Source organism: Oncorhynchus nerka, linkage group LG4 (genome assembly GCF_034236695.1).
Source record: "Oncorhynchus nerka isolate Pitt River linkage group LG4, Oner_Uvic_2.0, whole genome shotgun sequence".
Classification (NCBI taxonomy): domain Eukaryota; kingdom Metazoa; phylum Chordata; class Actinopteri; order Salmoniformes; family Salmonidae; genus Oncorhynchus; species Oncorhynchus nerka.
Genome location: NC_088399.1, coordinates 2,513,240 through 2,535,256, shown reverse-complemented (window position 1 = coordinate 2,535,256; position 22,017 = coordinate 2,513,240). Strand labels below are relative to the sequence as shown.

The window sequence follows — 22,017 nt, the reverse complement described above, 5'->3', positions numbered from 1 at the left end:
TCCCCTCTCATACAGCCTCTCTCCCCTCTCATACAGCATCTCATACAGTTTCTCTCCTCTCTCATACAGCCTCTCTCATACAGCCTCTCTCCTCTCTCATACAGCCTCTCCTCTCTCATACAGCCTCTCTCCTCTCTCATACAGCCTCTCCCCTTTCATACAGCCTCTCTCCCCTTCATACAGCCTCTCCCCTTTCATACAGCCTCTCTCCCCTCTCATACAGCCTCTCTCCCCTCTCATACAGCCTCTCTCCTCTCATACAGCATCTCTCATACAGTTTCTCTCCTCTCTCATACAGCCTCTCTCCTCTCTCATACAGCCTCTCTCCTTTCTCATACAGCCTTCTCTGTCATACAGCCTCTCTCCTCTCTCATACAGCCTCTCTCCTTTCTCATACAGCCTTCTCTGTCATACAGCCTCTCTCCTCTCTCATACAGCCTCTCTCCTCTCTCATACAGCCTCTCTCATACAGCCTCTCTCCTCTCTCATACAGCCTCTCTCCTCTCTCATACAGCCTCTCCTCTCTCATACAGCCTCTCTCCTCTCTCATACAGCCTCTCCCCTTTCATACAGCCTCTCTCCCCTTCATACAGCCTCTCCCCTTTCATACAGCCTCTCCCCTTTCATACAGCCTCTCTCCCCTTTCACACAGCCTCTCTCCCCTTTCACACAGCCTCTCTCCCCTTTCACACAGCCTCTCTCCCCTTTCACACAGCCTCTCTCCCCTTTCATACAGCCTCTCTCCCCTTTCATACAGCCCTCTCCCCTCTCATACAGCCTCTCTCCCCTCTCATACAGCCTCTCTCCCCTCTCATACAGCCTCTCTCCCCTCTCATACAGCCTCTCTCCCCTCTCATACAGCCTCTCTCTCTCCCCTCTCATACAGCCTCCCTCCCCTCTCATACAGCCTCTCTCCCCTCTCATACAGCCTCTCTCCTCTCATACAGCATCTCTCATACAGTTTCTCTCCTCTCTCATACAGCCTCTCTCCTCTCTCATACAGCCTCTCTCCTCTCTCATACAGCCTCTCTCCTCTCTCATACAGCCTCTCCCCTTTCATACAGCCTCTCTCCCCTTTCACACAGCCTCTCTCCCCTTTCACACAGCCTCTCTCCCCTTCATACAGCCTCTCTCCCCTTCATACAGCCTCTCTCCCCTCTCATACAGCCTCTCCCTCTCATACAGCCTCTCCACTCTCATACAAACTCTCTCCCCTCTCATACAGCCTATTTCATACAGCATCTTTCCTCTCTCCCCATTCACAACCTACAGCTGTATACTACACCGGCTCTGACGCTCGTCAGATGTGGCAGGGCTTGCAAACTATTATAAAACGTATATATAAAAAGAGAAACCAAGACGCGAGTTGCCCAGTGATGCAAGCCTACCAGATGGGCTAAATGCCTGTTATGCTTGCTTCGATGCAAGCAACACTGAAGCATGCATGAGAGCACCAGCTGTTACGGACAATTGTCTGATCACGCTCTCCATAGTCGATGTGAGAGAGACCTTTTTTAAAGAGGTCAACGTTCACAAGGCCGCAGGGCCAGACGGATTACCAGGATGTGTACTCGGAGCATGCGCTGACCAACTGGCAAGTGTCTTCACTGACATTTTCAACCTCCTCCTGACCGAGTCTGTAATACCAACATGTTTTAAGCAGACCACCATAGTCCCTGTGTCTAAGAAAGCGAAGGTAACCTGCCTAAATGACTACCGCCCCGTACCACTCATGCCAGTAGTCATGAAATGCTTTGTTAGGCTGCTCATGGCTCACATCAACACCATTTTCCCTGAAACCCTAGACCCACTCCAATTCGCATACCGCCCCAACAGATCCACAGAGAACACATAATAACACATCTCAATCGTACTCCACTGCCCTTTCCCACCTGGACAAAAGGAACACCGATGTGAGAATGCTGTTCATTGACTACAGCTCAGTGTTCAACACCATAGTTTCCTCAAAGCTCATCACTAAGCTAAGGACCCTGTGACTAAACAACTTCTGCAACTGGAACCTGGACTTCCTGACGGGCTGCCCCCCCCCAGGTGGTGAGGGTAGTCAACAACACGTCTTCCACGCTGATCCTCAACACAAGGGCCACTCAGGGGTGCGTGCTCAGTCCCCTCCTGTACTCCCTGTTCACCCACGACTGCATGGCCAAACACGACTCCAACACCATCATTAAGTTTGCTGACGACACAACGGTGATAGGCCTGATCACCGACAACAATGAGACAGCCTTTAGGGAGGAGGACAGGACAACAACGTCTCCCTCAACGTGAGCAATACAAATGAGCTGATCATGGACTACAGGAACAGGCAGGCCGAACAGGCCTCCATTCACATCGACGGGGCTGTAGTGGAGCGGGTTGAGAGTTTCAAGTTCCTTGGTGTCCACATCACCAACGATCTATCATGGTCCAAACACACCAAGACAGTTGTGAAGAGGGCACAACAATGCCTTTTCCTTTGGCATGGGTCCCCAGATCCTCAAAAAGTTATACAGCTGCACAACCTGGTACGGCAACTGCTTATCATCCTACTGTAAGGCGATACGAAGAATAGTGCGTACGGCCCAGTACATCACTGGGGGCAAGCTTCCTGCCATCCAAGCTTCCTGCCATCCAAGCTTCCTGCCATCCAAGGCAGTCACCCCAGTCATAGACTGTTCTCTCTGCTACCGCACGACAAGCGGTACTGGAGCGCCAAGTCTAGGTCCAAAAGGCTCCTTAACAGCTTCTACCCCCAAGCCATAAGACTGATGAAAAATTTGTAAAATGGCTACCTGGACTATTTACAATGACACCCCTCCCCACCCTTTGTTTTTACACTGCTGCTACTCGCTGCTTATTATCTATATATTGTCACTTGACACACCCCTACCTATATGTACAAATTAACTAATATTTTCTCAACTCTAATTCCTGAACTGCATTGTTGGTTAATTACGCATTCCATGGTATTTACCTGTTGTATTCAGCGCATGTGACGCATAACATTTAAATTTGACAGATGTCTCTCTCCTCATTCACAATTCACAGCTGTCAATTCAATTGGTTTTATTGGCATGGGAAATATACTGTATGTTTACAAAGCAAGTGAAATAGATAATAAACAATATAAAATGTAAACATTACACTCAAAGTTCCCCCCAAAAATAGATATTTCAGATGTCATTGTTTCTCTCTCATTCCATTCACAACCCACGTCTGTCTGTCTGTCTGTCTGTCTGTCTGTCTGTCTGTCTGTCTGTCTGTCTGTCTGTCTGTCTGTCTGTCTGTCTGTCTGTCTGTCTGTCTCTGTCTCTGTCTCTGTCTCTGTCTCTGTCTCTGTCTCTGTCTCTGTCTCTGTCTCTGTTTCTCTCTCTCTCTGTTTCTCTCTCTCTCTCTGTTTCTCTCTCTCTCTGTTTCTCTCTCTCTCTGTTTCTCTGTTTCTCTGTTTCTCTGTTTCTCTGTTTCTCTGTTTCTCTGTTTCTCTGTTTCTCTCTGTTTCTCTCTCTCTCTGTCGGTTGGGAGAACCTAAATGTTATTTTGGGTTCCAGGTAGAACATGTGAGTCGGCTGCTCTACTCTTACAGCTTGTTTAACTCCTGAGAGCCTCTCTCTGAATATCTGAGACATGAGGTGTACAGCCAGACCCGCTGAGACCCGCTGAGCAGAGAGAAAAGCTTTAACAAAACATCTGCTCTCTTACAAAGTCTGAATATTGTTTTGTTTTTTTAACACAGAGATTTTCAGCTGAATGTAGAGCGTAAATCTTCAGGTATAATCCGAATGTTATGTTGATAAAAGCAGAATTGTAGCTAAATGATGTTGCTGTGATGGTCAAGAACGTGTTGTCTTTAGTTGGAGATAAGACGAGGATCATTTTGTGTCAGAGGAACCAAGGAGAGGCCTTGACCTTAACAGAGAACTACTCAGAGGAACCAAGGAGAGGCCTTGTCCTTAACAGAGAACTACGCAGAGGAACCAAGGAGAGGCCTTGTCCTTAACAGAGAACTACTCAGAGGAACCAAGGAGAGGCCTTGTCCTTAACAGAGAACTACTAACTATATATGCGTCCTATTTGGGACACACGTACTCATCCCAGGGTTTTTATTTTTTACTATGTTATACATTGTATAATAATAGTGAAGACATCAAAACTATGAACTAGTAACCAAAAAAGAGTTAAACAAATTATAATATATTTTAAATTTGACATTCTTCAAAGTAGCCAGCCTTTGCCTTGATGACAGCTTTGCATTCTCTCGACCAGCTTCATGAGGTAGTCAACTAGAATGCATTTTAATTAACAGGTGTGCCTTGTTAAAAGTACATTTTTGGAATTTATTTCCTCCTTTAAAACTTCTCAAGGCTACGGGGCAGTATTCAGAAGTTTGGATGACTGGGGTGGCCAAAGTAAACTGCCTGCTACTCAGGCACAGAAGCTAGGATATGCATATAATTGGTAGTAGTTTCTAAAACTGTTAAAATAATGTCTGTGAGTATAACAGAACTGATATGGCAGGTGAAAACCCAAGTTTCTTTTGTTGTTGAGGTGTCTGCCCATTCAAATGCTTGTTTATGGGGAAAATCAAAGGAATATCTCCCAGATTGCAGTTCCTAGGGCTTCCACTAGATGTCAACAGTCTTTAGAAAGGGTTTCAGGCTTGTGTTTTGAAAAATGAACCAGAATTTGTAGTTTTTCAAGGTGGCTCTCCTTTTGACTATAGTCTTGTAGCGTGCGTGGATGAGGGCGTGGATGAGGGGCCACTTCGTTATTTATCTTCGGTAATAAACATACTATTCTCAGTCTTAAATTTGATCATTTATTTACATATTGGGGTACCTGAGGATTGATTAGAAACGTTATTTGACTTGTTTGGATGAAGTTAATTGGTAACTTTTGGGATTCCATTGTCTGCATTTTGATCGAGGGGAACAGGTGGATTACTGAATCAAACGCGCCAACGAAACAGACTTTTTGGGATATAAAGAAGGACTTTATCGAACAAAACGACCATTTGTTATGTAGCTGGGACCCTTTCCCAGCACCCCACCTTTCCCAAAGAGCTTAATGCGTTTGAGCTAATCAGTTGTGTTGTGACAAAGTAGGGGTGGTATAACAGGGCTCTACGCTAACTTTCTCCCCAAGGAGTACATGTTTATTTATTTTTTTAAATTTTACCTTTATTTTACTAGGCAAGTCAGTTAATTAAGAACAAATTCTTATTTTCAATGACTGCCTAGGAACAGTGGGTTAACTGCCTGTTCAGGGGCAGAACGACAGATTTGTACCTTGTCAGCTCGGGGATTCGAACTTGCAACCTTTCGGTTACCAGTCCAACACTCTAACCACTAGACTACCCTACCGCCCCTAAATGAAAAAATGTAGGAGCGTTTATTAACAATTTATTACATACATGTTTATGTTGTGTGTGTGTGTGTGTGTGTGTGTGTGTGTGTGTGTGTGTGTGCCACATCTGTGGAAAAGCACATACCACCAAAATCACACAATGACCCATGACCTATGTGTACTAGACGCAAAGGATATCAGTTGTCCAGCTGGTTTTGTATGTTGGCCGTCTGGCACGCTTAGAGGTCAGCCAGCGGTCTACGGCAGGAGTGGGATCCAACTCCTCGACAGAAGGCCCCTCCAGGCTGATCCTCATCAGGTCTTCGTTGATGGAGATCACAAGGCAGCTTCTTGTCGAATTCTTAATCCGGTTCTGCGCAGAGAAGCCTCGCTCTCACTTGGCAGCTGAAATGGGCAGAACCTGCATAAGCTGCACCAACTCCAGTATGTTCTAGGGAAAAGATGATATCTTTCAATTTCATTTAAACTCTTACCATGAACTTATCAAACTAACCATAGGATAGCACTCAGGACTGTTAGTCGACCTTGTAATCGTGCCTGTAGGGATCCTTTGTCAACATGGTCTCCCACAGTAGGACTTGTCCTTGAAATTGTGGCTGACCAGGATTTTCAGCCCCTGCCACTCATCCTGGATTGCAGCCATGTTGCACCCTGATCTGCAGGATTGAACAGAGCAAGTGAGTTTGCAAAATATGCTAACATAACATTGTCTCTCTCATATGGCAATGCAGTGTCAAATAAATTCTTACCTCTCTAGAGGCTCCTTGAAATGCCTCATCAGTTCTGCCACACCATCATCGCCCGAAGGTGAGGAGGCTTGGCCTGGTCATGTGTCAGAGTTTAGCACTCTGAAAGACTCCGCTGGGGTCTGGACACCCTCATCCTTTAGCAAACCACCAAACATGGTTTTGAGGTCATCCACGCCACCTTCTGAATGGTCAGTAGTGCCAGCTCTAGTCTGTGAAAGTCAGAACAGAATCTTCCCAAAGAAATTCACCATCTCCCCCCTGTCTCTTGTGCCAACAGAAAACAATAATTATATTTATATTTATTTATTTATATTATTAGCCATTCCAGCACTTAGCGCATGCACACACTAAATCATAGAGAATTTATTAGTTACAAACCTATGTGGCATACAGTGGACTGGGATTATATGCCCCCCTGCTTCTCTCTGCAGGTGGTACATCACTCCCCCATGGTGGACTGGGATTATATGCCCCCCTGCCTCTCTCTGCAGGTGGTACATCACTCCCCCACGGTGGACTGGGATTATATGCCCCCCTGCCTCTCTCTGCAGGTGGTACATCACTCCCCCATGGTGGACTGGGATTATATGCCCCCTGCCTCTCTCTGCAGGTGGTACATCACTCCCCCATGGTGGACTGGGATTATATGCCCCCCTGCCTCTCTCTGCAGGTGGTACATCACTCCCCCATGGTGGACTGGGATTATATGCCCCCCTGCCTCTCTCTGCAGGTGGTACATCACTCCCCCATGGTGGACTGGGATTATATGCCCCCCTGCCTCTCTCTGCAGATGGTACATCACTCCCCCACGGTCGACTGGGATTATATGCCCCCCCCTGCCTCTCTCTGCAGGTGGTACATCACTCCCCCACGGTGGCCCTATGTGGCATACAGTGGACTGGGATTATATGCCCCCCCCTGCCTCTCTCTGCAGGTGGTACATCACTCCCCCACGGTGGCCCTATGTGGCATACAGTGGACTGGGATTATATGCCCCCCTGCCTCTCTCTGCAGGTGGTACATCACTCCCCCACGGTGGACTGGGATTATATGCCCCCCGCCTCTCTCTGCAGGTGGTACATCACTCCCCCACGGTGGCCCTATGTGGCATACAGTGGACTGGGATTATATGCCCCCCCCTGCCTCTCTCTGCAGGTGGTACATCACTCCCCCACGGTGACCCTATGTGGCATACAGTGGACTGGGATTATATGCCCCCCCCCTCTCTCTGCAGGTGGTACATCACTCCCCCACGGTGGAGTGGGATTATATGCCCCCCTGCCTCTCTCTGCAGGTGGTACATCACTCCCCCACGGTGGACTGGGATTATATGCCCCCCCTGCCTCTCTCTGCAGGTGGTACATCACTCCCCATGGTGGATTGGGATTATATGCCCCCCTGCCTCTCTCTGCAGGTGGTACATCACTCCCCCACGGTGGCCCATGTTCACGGAGACACGATCTGCCCCGAAGGAGATGCACCTCTTCATCCATGACCCTTCATCCTCCTCTGGGCAAACAGCACAAAATGTGGCCTTGGTGGCATCCAAAACGCCTCGAATGACAACACAAAAAAAAACAATTATACTAAAGTTTTTCTGACAAACTAAATTAAATTATCCCAAATATGAATAACGGTTAAACTTTACACAAGACTAAAGCCTATAAAGAGGAACACTTTACCAATGGCATGAGAATGCTCAAGAGTCTGTTGTCCGACCAGGTGATTGACTGGCTTCCCATCCTCCAACAAGCACATGTAGACAATGTCTCATTCGGTGTTGGATATATCAGCACATGTAGACATTGTCTCATTCGGTGTTGGATATATCAGCACATGTAGACATTGTCTCATTCTGTGTTGGATATATCAGCACATGTAGACAATGTCTCGTTCGGTGTTGGATATATCAGCACATGTAGACAATGTCTCGTTCGGTGTTGGATATTGGATATATCAGCACATGTAGACAATGTCTCATTCGGTGTTGGATATATCAGTGCATGTAGACAATGTCTCGTTCGGTGTTGGATATATCAGCACATGTAGACATTGTCTCATTCGGTGTTGGATATATCAGCACATGTAGACAATGTCTCGTTCGGTGTTGGATATATCAGCACATGTAGACAATGTCTCGTTCGGTGTTGGATATTGGATATATCAGCACATGTAGACAATGTCTCATTCGGTGTTGGATATATCAGCACATGTAGACAATGTCTCGTTCGGTGTTGGATATTGGATATATCAGCACATGTAGACAATGTCTCATTCGGTGTTGGATATATCAGTGCATGTAGACAATGTCTCATTCGGTGTTGGATATATCAGCACATGTAGACAATGTCTCGTTCGGTGTTGGATATATCAGTGCATGTAGACAATGTCTCATTCGGTGTTGGATATATCAGCACATGTAGACAATGTCTCGTTCGGTGTTGGATATATCAGTGCATGTAGACAATGTCTCATTCGGTGTTGGATATATCAGTGCATGTAGACAATGTCTCATTCGGTGTTGGATATACAGTGGGGCAAAAAAGTATTCAGTCAGCCACCAAGTGTGCAAGTTCTCCCACTTAAAAAGATGAGAGAGGCCTGTAATTTTCATCATAGGTACACTTCAACAATGACAGACAAAATGAGGAAAAAAATCCAGAAAATCACATTGTAGGATTTTTAATGAATTTATTTGCAATTTATGTTGGAAAATAAAGTATGCATGTAAAAACAGATGCTAATTATGTTGTAGCTTAGACCCTAATTTACATCCAGGTTTTTGTGTCGTGCCGCCATCGGTTGCTCTTGACTACAGGGTGGGTTTCATTTCAATCATAGAAACACAATTCATAGAATGGACCTATGCCTTCAGAACACTGTAATTTACCTGGTGCACCATTGAAATTAAATAGAATGTCAACTTTGTAATTACCACCACGAAGATGGCGTCCTGTCCACCCACCATCCTAATGCCAACTTTAAATGGTCATGTCCAATGTTCCCTCTAACGTTTTGGGGCAATGAGCAAATTGTAGGTTTTGTGAGAGGAAACTTGAACGTTGTGAGAATTGTGTGCAACTTCCGGTGAGCGTTCCGGAGGCTGTACCCTTAGTTTCAGTAGCCAATAAGTTGTACCCTTAGTTTCAGTAGCCAATAGGTTGTACCCTTAGTTTCAGTAGCCAATAGGTTGTACCCTTAGTTTCAGTAGCCAATAGGCTGTACCCTTAGTTTCAGTAGCCAATAGGTTGTACCCTTAGTTTCAGTAGCCAATAGGTTGTACCCTTAGTTTCAGTAGCCAATAGGCTGTACCCTTAGTTTCAGTAGCCAATAGGCTGTACCCTTAGTTTCAGTAGCCAATAGGCTGTACCCTTAGTTTCAGTAGCCAATAGGCTGTACCCTTAGTTTCACCCTGTACCCTTACAGTTTCAGTAGCCAATAGGCTGTATGTACCCTTACAGTCTTAGACAGTAGCCAATAGGCTGTACCCTGACAGTTTTAGACATGAGCCAATAGGCTGCACCCTGACAGTTTTAGACATGAGCCAATAGGCTGCACCCTGACAGTTTTAGACATGAGCCAATAGGCTGCACCCTGACAGTTTTAGACATGAGCCAATAGGCTACACCCTGACAGTTTTAGACAGTAGCCAATAGGCTGTGCCCTGACAGTTTTAGACATGAGCCAATAGGCTGAACCCTGACAGTTGAGGTGTTAAATACAGGCCTACAGTAGTCTATAAGAGGTATACAGGCCTACAGTAGTCTATATGAGGTATACAGGCCTACAGTAGTCTATATGAGGTGTTAAATACAGGCCTACAGTAGTCTATATGAGGTGTTAAATACAGGTCTACAGTAGTCTATATGAGGTGTTAAATACAGGCCTACAGTAGTCTATATGAGGTGTTCAGGTCTTCAGTAGTCTATATGAGGTATACAGGCCTACAGTAGTCTATATGAGGTGTTAAATACAGGCCTACAGTAGTCTATATGAGGTGTTCAGGCCTACAGTAGTCTATATGAGGTGTTAAATACAGGCCTACAGTAGTCTATATGAGGTGTTCAGGCCTACAGTAGTCTATATGAGGTGTTCAGTAAAGGCCTACAGTAGTCTATATGAGGTGTTCAGGCCTACAGTAGTCTATATGAGGTGTTGAATACAGGCCTACAGTAGTCTATATGAGGTGTTCAGGTCTATAGTAGTCTATATGAGGTGTTCAGGCCTACAGTAGTCTATATGAGGTGTTCAGGCCTACAGTAGTCTATATGAGGTGTTAAATACAGGCCTACAGTATTCTATAGGATGTGTTCAGTGAAGGCCTACAGTTGTCTATATGAGGTGTACAGGCCTACAGTAGTCTATATGAGGTGTTCAGTGAAGGCCTACAGTAGTCTATATGAGGTATACAGGCCTACAGTAGTCTATAGGATGTGTTCAGTGAAGGCCTACAGTAGTCTATATTAGGTGTTCAGTGAAGGCCTACAGTAGTCTATATGAGGTGTTCAGTGAAGGCCTACAGTAGTCTGTCGGAGGTGTTCAGTGAAGGCCTACAGTAGTCTATATGAGGTGTTCAGTGAAGGCCTACAGTAGTCTATAGGAGGTGTTCAGTGAAGGCCTACAGTAGTCTATAGGAGGTGTTCAGTGAAGGCCCACAGTAGTCTATATGAGGTGTTCAGTGAAGGCCCACAGTAGTCTATAGGAGGTGTTCAGGCCTACAGTAGTCTATATGAGGTGTTGAATACAGGCCTACAGTAGTCTATATGAGGTGTTCAGGCCTACAGTAGTCTATATGAGGTGTTCAGGCCTACAGTAGTCTATATGAGGTGTTAAATACAGGCCTACAGTAGTCTATATGAGGTGTTAAATACAGGCCTACAGTAGTCTATATGAGGTGTTCAGGTCTACAGTAGTCTATATGAGGTGTTCAGGCCTACAGTAGTCTATATGAGGTGTTCAGGCCTACAGTAGTCTATATGAGGTGTTAAATACAGGCCTACAGTAGTCTATATGAGGTGTTAAATACAGGCCTACAGTAGTCTATATGAGGTGTTCAGGCCTACAGTAGTCTATATGAGGTGTTCAGGTCTACAGTAGTCTATATGAGGTGTTCAGGTCTACAATAGTCTATATGAGGTGTTCAGGCCTACAGTAGTCTATATGAGGTGTTCAGGCCTACAGTAGTCTATATGAGGTGTTCAGGCCTACAGTAGTCTATATGAGGTATACAGGCCTACAGTAGTCTATATGAGGTGTTCAGGCCTACAGTAGTCTATATGAGGTGTTCAGGCCTACAGTAGTCTATATGAGGTGTTCAGGTGTACAATAGTCTATATGAGGTGTTAAATACAGGACTACAGTAGTCTATATGAGGTGTTCAGGTCTACAGTAGTCTATATGAGGTGTTCAGGCCTACAGTAGTCTATATGAGGTCTTCAGGCCTACAGTAGTCTATATGAGGTGTTCAGGTCTACAGTAGTCTATATGAGGTGTTCAGGTCTACAGTAGTCTATATGAGGTGTTCAGGTCTACAATAGTCTATATGAGGTGTTCAGGTCTACAATACTATATATGAGGTGTTCAGGTCTACAATAGTCTATTATGAGGTGTTCAGGCCTACAGTAGTCTATATGAGGTGTTCAGGTCTACAATAGTCCATATGAGGTGTTCAGGTCTACAGTAGTCTATATGAGGTGTTAAATACAGGTCTACAGTAGTCTATATGAGGTGTTAAATACAGGTCTACAGTAGTCTATATGAGGTGTTAAATACAGGTCTACAGTAGTCTATATGAGGTGTTCAGGCCTACAGTAGTCTATATGAGGTGTTCAGTGAAGGCGTACAGTAGTCTATATGAGGTATTCAGGCCTACAGTAGTCTATATGAGGTGTTCAGGCCTACAGTAGTCTATATGAGGTGTTCAGGCCTACAGTAGTCTATACGAGGTGTTCAGGCCTACAGTAGTCTATATGAGGTGTTAAATACAGGCCTACAGTAGTCTATATGAGGTGTTAAATACAGGCCTACAGTAGTCTATATGAGGTGTTCAGGCCTACAGTAGTCTATACGAGGTGTTCAGGCCTACAGTAGTCTATATGAGGTGTTCAGGTCTCCAATAGTATATGAGGTGTTCAGGCCTACAGTAGTCTATGAGGTGTTCAGGCCTACAGTAGTCTATATGAGGTGTTCAGGCCTACAGTAGTCTATATGAGGTGCTCAGGTCTACAGTAGCCTATATGAGGTGTTCAGTGAAGGTCTACAGTAGTCTATATGTGGTGTTAAATACAGGCCTACAGTAGTCTATATGAGGTGTTCAGGTCTACAGTAGTCTATATGAGGTGTTCAGGTCTATAGTAGTCTATATGAGGTGTTCAGGTCTACAGTAGTCTATATGAGGTGTTCATGCCTTTAGTAGTCTATATGAGGTGTTCAGGTCTACAGTAGTCTATATGAGGTGTTAAATACAGGTCTACAGTAGTCTATATGAGGTGTTCAGGCCTACAGTAGTCTATATGAGGTGTTCAGTGAAGGCGTACAGTAGTCTATATGAGGTATTCAGGCCTACAGTAGTCTATATGAGGTGTTCAGGCCTACAGTAGTCTATATGAGGTGTTCAGGCCTACAGTAGTCTATACGAGGTGTTCAGGCCTACAGTAGTCTATATGAGGTGTTAAATACAGGCCTACAGTAGTCTATATGAGGTGTTAAATACAGGCCTACAGTAGTCTATATGAGGTGTTCAGGCCTACAGTAGTCTATACGAGGTGTTCAGGCCTACAGTAGTCTATATGAGGTGTTCAGGTCTCCAATAGTATATGAGGTGTTCAGGCCTACAGTAGTCTATGAGGTGTTCAGGCCTACAGTAGTCTATATGAGGTGTTCAGGCCTACAGTAGTCTATATGAGGTGCTCAGGTCTACAGTAGCCTATATGAGGTGTTCAGTGAAGGTCTACAGTAGTCTATATGTGGTGTTAAATACAGGCCTACAGTAGTCTATATGAGGTGTTCAGGTCTACAGTAGTCTATATGAGGTGTTCAGGTCTATAGTAGTCTATATGAGGTGTTCAGGTCTACAGTAGTCTATATGAGGTGTTCATGCCTTTAGTAGTCTATATGAGGTGTTCAGGTCTACAGTAGTCTATATGAGGTGTTCAGGTCTACAATAGTCTATATGAGGTGTTCAGGCCAACAGTAGTCTATATGAGGTGCTCAGGTCTACAGTAGCCTATATGAGGTGTTCAGTGAAGGTCTACAGTAGTCTATATGTGGTGTTAAATACAGGCCTACAGTAGTCTATATGAGGTGTTCAGGTCTACAGTAGTCTATATGAGGTGTTCAGGTCTACAGTAGTCTATATGAGGTGTTCAGGTCTACAGTAGTCTATATGAGGTGTTCAGGTCTACAGTAGTCTATATGAGGTGTTCAGGTCTATAGTAGTCTATATGAGGTGTTCAGGTCTACAATAGTCTATATGAGGTGTTCATGCCTTTAGTAGTCTATATGAGGTGTTCAGGCCTACAGTAGTCTATATGAGGTGTTCAGGTCTACAGTAGTCTATATGAGGTGTTCTGGTGTACAGTAGTCTATATGTGGTGTTAAATACAGGCCTACAGTAGTCTATATGAGGTGTTCAGGTCTACAGTAGTCTATATGAGGTGTTCAGGTCTACAGTAGTCTATATGAGGTGTTCATGCCTTTAGTAGTCTACATGAGGTGTTCAGGTCTCCAATAGTCTATATGAGGTGTTCAGGTCTACAGTAGTCTATATGAGGTGTTCAGGCCTACAGTAGTCTATATGAGGTGTTCAGGTCTACAGTGGTCTATTATGAGGTGTTCAGGCCTACAGTAGTCTATATGAGGTGTTCAGGCCTACAGTAGTCTATATGAGGTGTTCAGGCCTACAATAGTCTATACGAGGTGTTCAGGCCTACAGTAGTCTATATGAGGTATACAGGCCTACAGTAGTCTATATGAGGTGTTCAGGTCTACAGTAGTCTATATGAGGTGTTCAGGCCTCCAATAGTATATGAGGTGTTCAGGCCTACAGTAGTCTATAAGAGGTGTTCAGGCCTACAGTAGTCTATTATGAGGTGCTCAGCTCTACAGTAGTCTATATGAGGTGTTCAGGCCTACAGTAGTCTATATGAGGTGTTCAGGTCTACAGTAGTCTATATGTGGTGTTAAATACAGGCCTACAGTAGTCTATATGAGGTGTTCAGTGAAGGTCTACAGTAGTCTGCATGAGGTGTTCAGGTCTACAGTAGTCTATATGAGGTGTTCAGGTCTACAGTAGTCTATATGTGGTGTTAAATACAGGCATACAGTAGTCTATATGAGGTGTTCAGGTCTACAGTAGTCTATATGAGGTGTTCAGGTCTTCAGTAGTCTATATGAGGTGTTCATGCCTTTAGTAGTCTATATGAGGTGTTCAGGCCTACAGTAGTCTATATGAGGTGTTCAGGTCTACAGTAGTCTATATGAGGTGTTCAGGTGTACAGTAGTCTATATGAGGTGTTCAGGTCTACAGTAGTCTATATGAGGTGTTCAGGCCTACAGTAGTCTATATGAGGTGTTCAGGTCTACAGTAGTCTATATGAGGTGTTCAGGTCTACAGTAGTCTATATGAGGTGTTCAGTGAAGGCCTACAGTAGTCTATATGAGGTGTTCAGGTCTACAGTAGTCTATATGAGGTGCTCAGGACTACAGTAGTCTATATGAGGTGTTCAGGCCTACAGTAATCTATATGAGGTGTTCAGGCCTACAGTAATCTATATGAGGTGTTCAGGCCTACAGTAGCCTATATGAGGTGTTCAGTGAAGGCCTAGAGTAGTCTATAACAGGTGCTCAGGTCTACAGTAGTCTATATGAGGTGTTCAGTGAAGGCCTACAGTAGTCTATATGAGGTGTTCATTGAAGGCCTACAGTAGCCTATATGAGGTGTTCAGGTCTACAGTGGTCTATTATGAGGTGTTCAGGCCTACAGTAGTCTATATGAGGTGTTCAGGCCTACAGTAGTCTATATGAGGTGTTCAGGCCTACAATAGTCTATACGAGGTGTTCAGGCCTACAGTAGTCTATATGTGGTGTTAAATACAGGCCTACAGTAGTCTATATGAGGTGTTCAGGTCTACAGTAGTCTATATGAGGTGTTCAGGCCTCCAATAGTATATGAGGTGTTCAGGCCTACAGTAGTCTATTATGAGGTGTTCAGGCCTACAGTAGTCTATTATGAGGTGCTCACGTCTACAGTAGTCTATATGAGGTGTTCAGGCCTACAGTAGTCTATATGAGGTGTTCAGGTCTACAGTAGTCTATATGTGGTGTTAAATACAGGCCTACAGTAGTCTATATGAGGTGTTCAGTGAAGGTCTACAGTAGTCTGCATGAGGTGTTCAGGTCTACAGTAGTCTATATGAGGTGTTCAGGTCTACAGTAGTCTATATGTGGTGTTAAATACAGGCCTACAGTAGTCTATATGAGGTGTTCAGGTCTACAGTAGTCTATATGAGGTGTTCAGGTCTACAGTAGTCTATATGTGGTGTTAAATACAGGCCTACAGTAGTCTATATGAGGTGTTCAGGTCTACAGTAGTCTATATGAGGTGTTCAGGTCTACAGTAGTCTATATGAGGTGTTCATGCCTTTAGTAGTCTATATGAGGTGTTCAGGCCTACAGTAGTCTATATGAGGTGTTCAGGTCTACAGTAGTCTATATGAGGTGTTCAGGTCTACAGTAGTCTATATGAGGTGTTCAGGTCTACAGTAGTCTATATGAGGTGTTCAGGTCTACAGTAGTCTATATGAGGTGTTCAGGCCTACAGTAGTCTATATGAGGTGTTCATGCCTTTAGTAGTCTACATGAGGTGTTCAGGCCTACAGTAGTCTACATGAGGTGTTCAGGTCTCCAATAGTCTATATGAGGTGTTCAGGCCTACAGTAGTCTATATGAGGTGTTCAGGCCTACAGTAGTCTATATGAGGTGTTCAGGCCTACAGTAGTCTATATGAGGTGTTCAGGTCTACAGTAGTCTATATGAGGTGCTCAGGTCTACAGTAGTCTATATGAGGTGTTCAGGCCTCCAATAGTATATGAGGTGTTCAGGCCTACAGTAGTCTATAAGAGGTGTTCAGGCCTACAGTAGTCTATTATGAGGTGCTCAGCTCTACAGTAGTCTATATGAGGTGTTCAGGCCTACAGTAGTCTATATGAGGTGTTCAGGTCTACAGTAGTCTATATGTGGTGTTAAATACAGGCCTACAGTAGTCTATATGAGGTGTTCAGTGAAGGTCTACAGTAGTCTGCATGAGGTGTTCAGGTCTACAGTAGTCTATATGAGGTGTTCAGGTCTACAGTAGTCTATATGTGGTGTTAAATACAGGCATACAGTAGTCTATATGAGGTGTTCAGGTCTACAGTAGTCTATATGAGGTGTTCAGGTCTTCAGTAGTCTATATGAGGTGTTCATGCCTTTAGTAGTCTATATGAGGTGTTCAGGCCTACAGTAGTCTATATGAGGTGTTCAGGTCTACAGTAGTCCATGAGGTGTTCAGGTGTACAGTAGTCTATATGAGGTGTTCAGGTCTACAGTAGTCTATATGAGGTGTTCAGGCCTACAGTAGTCTATATGAGGTGTTCAGGTCTACAGTAGTCTATATGAGGTGTTCAGGTCTACAGTAGTCTATATGAGGTGTTCAGTGAAGGCCTACAGTAGTCTATATGAGGTGTTCAGGTCTACAGTAGTCTATATGAGGTGCTCAGGACTACAGTAGTCTATATGAGGTGTTCAGGCCTACAGTAATCTATATGAGGTGTTCAGGCCTACAGTAATCTATATGAGGTGTTCAGGCCTACAGTAGCCTATATGAGGTGTTCAGTGAAGGCCTAGAGTAGTCTATAACAGGTGCTCAGGTCTACAGTAGTCTATATGAGGTGTTCAGTGAAGGCCTACAGTAGTCTATATGAGGTGTTCATTGAAGGCCTACAGTAGCCTATATGAGGTGTTCCAGGTCTACAGTGGTCTATTATGACCCTGGGTGTTCAGGCCTACAGTAGTCTATATGAGGTGTTCAGGCCTACAGTAGTCTATATGAGGTGTTCAGGCCTACAATAGTCTATACGAGGTGTTCAGGCCTACAGTAGTCTATATGTGGTGTTAAATACAGGCCTACAGTAGTCTATATGAGGTGTTCAGGTCTACAGTAGTCTATATGAGGTGTTCAGGCCTCCAATAGTATATGAGGTGTTCAGGCCTACAGTAGTCTATTATGAGGTGTTCAGGCCTACAGTAGTCTATTATGAGGTGCTCAGGTCTACAGTAGTCTATATGAGGTGTTCAGGCCTACAGTAGTCTATGGAAGGTGTTCAGGTCTACAGTAGTCTATATGTGGTGTTAAATACAGGCCTACAGTAGTCATATGAGGTGTTCAGTGAAGGTCTACAGTAGTCTGCATGAGGTGTTCAGGTCTACAGTAGTCTATATGAGGTGTTCAGGTCACAGTAGTCTATATGTACAGGTGTTAAATACAGGCCTACAGTAGTCTATATGAGGTGTTCAGGTCTACAGTAGTCTATATGAGGTGTTCAGGTCTACAGTAGTCTATATGTGGTGTTAAATACAGGCCTACAGTAGTCTATATGAGGTGTTCAGGTCTACAGTAGTCTATATGAGGTGTTCAGGTCTACAGTAGTCTATATGAGGTGTTCATGCCTTTAGTAGTCTATATGAGGTGTTCAGGCCTACAGTAGTCTATATGAGGTGTTCAGGTCTACAGTAGTCTATATGAGGTGTTCAGGTCTACAGTAGTCTATATGAGGTGTTCAGGTCTAAATGTAGTCTATATGAGGTGTTCAGGTCTAAACAGTAGTCTATATGAGGTGTTCAGGCCTACAGTAGTCTATATGAGGTGTTCATGCCTTTAGTAGTCTACATGAGGTGTTCAGGCCTACAGTAGTCTACATGAGGTGTTCAGGTCTCCAATAGTTAACTATGAGGTGTTCAGGCCTACAGTAGTCTCTATGAGGTGTTCAGGCCTACAGTAGTCTATATGAGGTGTTCAGGCCTACAGTAGTCTATATGAGGTGTTCAGGTCTACAGTAGTCTATATGAGGTGCTCAGGTCTACAGTAGTCTATATGAGGTGTTCAGTGAAGGCCTACAGTAGTCTATATGAGGTGTTCAGGTCTACAGTAGTCTATATGAGGTGCTCAGGACTACAGTAGTCTATATGAGGTGTTCAGGCCTACAGTAATCTATATGAGGTGTTCAGGCCTACAGTAATCTATATGAGGTGTTCAGGCCTACAGTAGCCTATATGAGGTGTTCAGTGAAGGCCTAGAGTAGTCTATAACAGGTGCTCAGGTCTACAGTAGTCTATATGAGGTGTTCAGTGAAGGCCTACAGTAGTCTATATGAGGTGTTCATTGAAGGCCTACAGTAGCCTATATGAGGTGTTCAGGTCTACAGTAGTCTATATGAGGTGTTCAGGTCTACAGTAGTCTATATGAGGTGTTCAGTGAAGGCCTACAGTAGCCTATATGAGGTGTTCAGGTCTACAGTAGTCTATATGAGGTGTTCAGGTCTACAGTAGTCTATAAGAGGTGTACAGGTCTACAGTAGTCTATATGAGGTGTTCAGGCCTACAGTAGTCTATATGAGGTATACAGGTCTACAGTAGTCTATATGAGGTGTTCCAGACTACAGTAGTCTATATGAGGTGTTCAGGTCTACAGTAGTCTATATGAGGTGTTCAGGCCTGCAGTAGAGGTTTTTGTGCTCTTGTAGGAAACAGTAACTCCCCATCTATAATTGGGCTATTAACTTGCTAACTAGCAAATAATATCAACAAATGTGCACACGCGCGGCTCTGAATCTTAACTGATCTGAAAAGCGTTTTCACTTTGCGGATGATTGAAAGACCGTTGCGCTCTGGCTCTGCCTGCAACAAAATCATACTCAATCTAGCAAAGTTACATTTGTTTTGGTTTGTTGCATTCAAATGGGGCTGATATAATGTTGTTGATTCTATCATAGAAACAAACGTGGATCTAATACACCACAAACTAATGGGGCGGATCGCATGCGTCTCCAAGCGCCCCGTTTAGAGGGCACATTGTTGGAATAAACATTATCTATGTTTGAATAGGTTTCCTATGGAGTATTGACAGTATAATTTAAAACAAAATATATTCCCTTCCCATTCAAGTCAACATTCTCTGTGTTGACCTTCAACTATTTTTTTGTGGTACCGTTTGTAAGTTAATTTTAGTAACTGTCAGCCAAAATATGACCCCCCCCCTTATATTCAAGTGCACATTGTGCCTCAACTGATGGCACAACACAAACACCTCTGATGTAAAATAAGGTCCAAGCTACAACATTTAGATAGTTTTAACTTTTAAGGTTAAGAAATGTAATGTTTCTCAAGAAATTATAAAACAGTTTGATAATCCCTGCTTATAAACTTTTAAAAAGATATATTCCATTTCAGTCGTTGATATTTTCCAGTGACGAAGACGAATGTTTCATGGTAAAGGTATGTAGAAGAGGTCAACTTTGAGCACAACATCTCCTGAATGTTTTGCCATTCAGGTCCAAAAATCACTTCCTGACCACTTCTACAATGGAAAAACGTGTTTCGGGTTTCATTAAAATCAAAAGGGCTGCTGTCAAAATATACAATGCCAGAATATATGGCTGCGTTTCAAATGTCTTTTCTATATAGAAATCAACAATTGTAGGTTGAGACTAACTTCTGGCCACACTGAGCAGTCCAATTCTCTAACCAGTCATCTCCTTCTGGTGGTCAGATTAACTGAACAGTCTCATTCTCTAACTGAATAGTCTTACTTTTTCACTTTTCTCTTCTCCTCCAGGTGCGTTCATCGTGTGCTGGACGCCAGGCCTGGTTCTCATCCTCCTCGATGTGTTCTGTGCCAACTGTAACGTCCTAGACTTTGAGAAGTTCTTCCTGCTTCTGGCTGAGTTTAACTCCGCCATGAACCCCATCATCTACAGCTACCGGGACAAGGAGATGAGCGCCACCTTCAAGCAGATCCTGTGCTGTCAGCGCCAGGAGAACGTTAACGGGACGGCAGCCGAGGGCTCCGACCGCTCAGCCTCCTCTATCAATCACACCGTGCTGAGTGGAGGGAGACAAAACAATGATCACTCAGTGGTGTGAGGAGAGGGGCTGGAGGCAGGAGGAGAGGGGCTGGAGGTGGAGATAGGAGAGGGGCTGGAGACAGAAGGAGAGGGGCTGGAGCTGGAGACAGGAGGAGAGGGACTGGAGACAGAAGGAGAGGGGCTGGAGACAGGAGGAGAGGGGCTGGAGACAGGAGGAGAGGGGCTGGAGACAGAAGGAGAGGGGCTGGAGACAGGAGGAGAGGGGCTGGAGACAGGAGGAGAGGGGCTGGAGACAGGAGGAGAGGGGCTGGAGACAGGAGGAGAGGGGCTGGAGACAGGAGGAGAGGGGCTGGAGACAGGAGGAGGGGGCTGGAGACAGGAGGAGGGGGCTGGAGACAGGAGGAGGGGGCTGGAGACAGGAGGAGGGGGCTGGAGACAGGAGGAGGGGGCTGGAGACAGGAGGAGAGGGGCTGGAGGAGGAGGAGAGGGACTGTGGCTGGAGACAGGAGGAGGGGGGAGGGGCTGGGGCTGGAGACAGGAGGAGAGGAGAAGGGCCGGAGCTAGCAGAAGAGGAGCTGGAGACAGGAGGAGAGGACTGGGGCTAGAGACCAGAGGAGAGGGGGCTACAGTGTGGAGCCCAGCCCAGGGGTGGCCAGGCGATGGGGGGACGAGGGCAGGCTGGGGCCAGGGAGGTGGGTGGCCAGGAGATGGACAATTGGACCCACTATAATTGACCAGGGTGTTGCCATGGAGATGGGTCGGAACAGAGGGCAGATTCATTGCAAGACTCTTATTGGTTGTTAGTTATTTGTTTTCTATTTTGTTAGTGTTGACACCACATGAACTATTTAAAAACTTTAATGTATGATGATGTGAAGGACTTACCTGCAGAAGCTCTCTGTATCCCCCCTCTCTCTGACTAAACTTCTTTAACTGTCATTATAAACACATTACCATCACAACAGGAAGAAGGGTCTGACTAAACGGCTGAACAGCTGTTACCCAGGTCTTTTGGGCCTTCATTGTGACCACACGACTTAGATACTTGTTACTGTCTGTATTCTGTTGTTGACCCAGACCAAAGGGAGCCAACCAAGTCATTAGTCTGCCAAGACCTGGCCTGTGTCCCAAATTGGTCCTGGTCTAAAGTAGTGCACTACAAAGGGAATAGGGTTCCATTGGGTCCTGGTCTAAAGTAGTGCACTACAAAGGGAATAGGGTTCCATTGGGTTCTGGTCTAAAGTAGTGCACTACAAAGGGAATAGGGTTCCATTTGGGTCCTGCTCTAAAGTAGTGCACTACAAAGGGAATAGGGTTCCATTTGGGTCCTGCTCTAAAGTAGTGCACTACAAAGGGAATAGGGTTCCATTGGGGACATAGACCTGTTCATAATTTTAACTTTCTGTTGCCAAGTATGTTGATCCATTAACTGAAAGCTTGGTGACCTGTTTTACCCAACTCTCGTTTTGGCCAGATTCCACCCCAAAGTCTGTCGTTGTCAAACACAACTGATCATAAAGCGTGTACATTCCAGATGTTTTCATGTCAGACATTCAGGTTAACACACTATGACCATTGGCAAGGGAGTGTCTCGATCTATCTACAGTTATGGTCTAAAGATGGCCTGAATTGCTTACAGGAGGTGTATTGATGGCATTAATGCAATTGATGGGCACCTCTAATACAGCTGACCTGAGTGATATCACCTCTAATACAGCTGACCTGAGTGATATCACCTCTAATATAGCTAACCTGAGTGATATCACCTCTAATACAGCTGACCT

At 44.8% G+C, this 22,017-nt stretch overlaps 1 protein-coding gene across 1 annotated transcript in view; it reads left to right on the top strand.

The window, feature by feature from the left end:
- The window catches only part of LOC115121548 (lysophosphatidic acid receptor 1), an 86,993-nt gene extending 66,641 nt beyond the window's left edge, over positions 1–20,352 (top strand). Inside the window, exon 3 of the mRNA XM_065017145.1 lies at positions 19,984–20,352. Coding sequence (XP_064873217.1) covers positions 19,984–20,291 — 308 coding nt within the window. The 3' untranslated portion in view covers positions 20,292–20,352. The remainder of the gene's footprint in view (positions 1–19,983) is intronic.
- Positions 20,353–22,017: the final 1,665 nt, after the last annotated feature.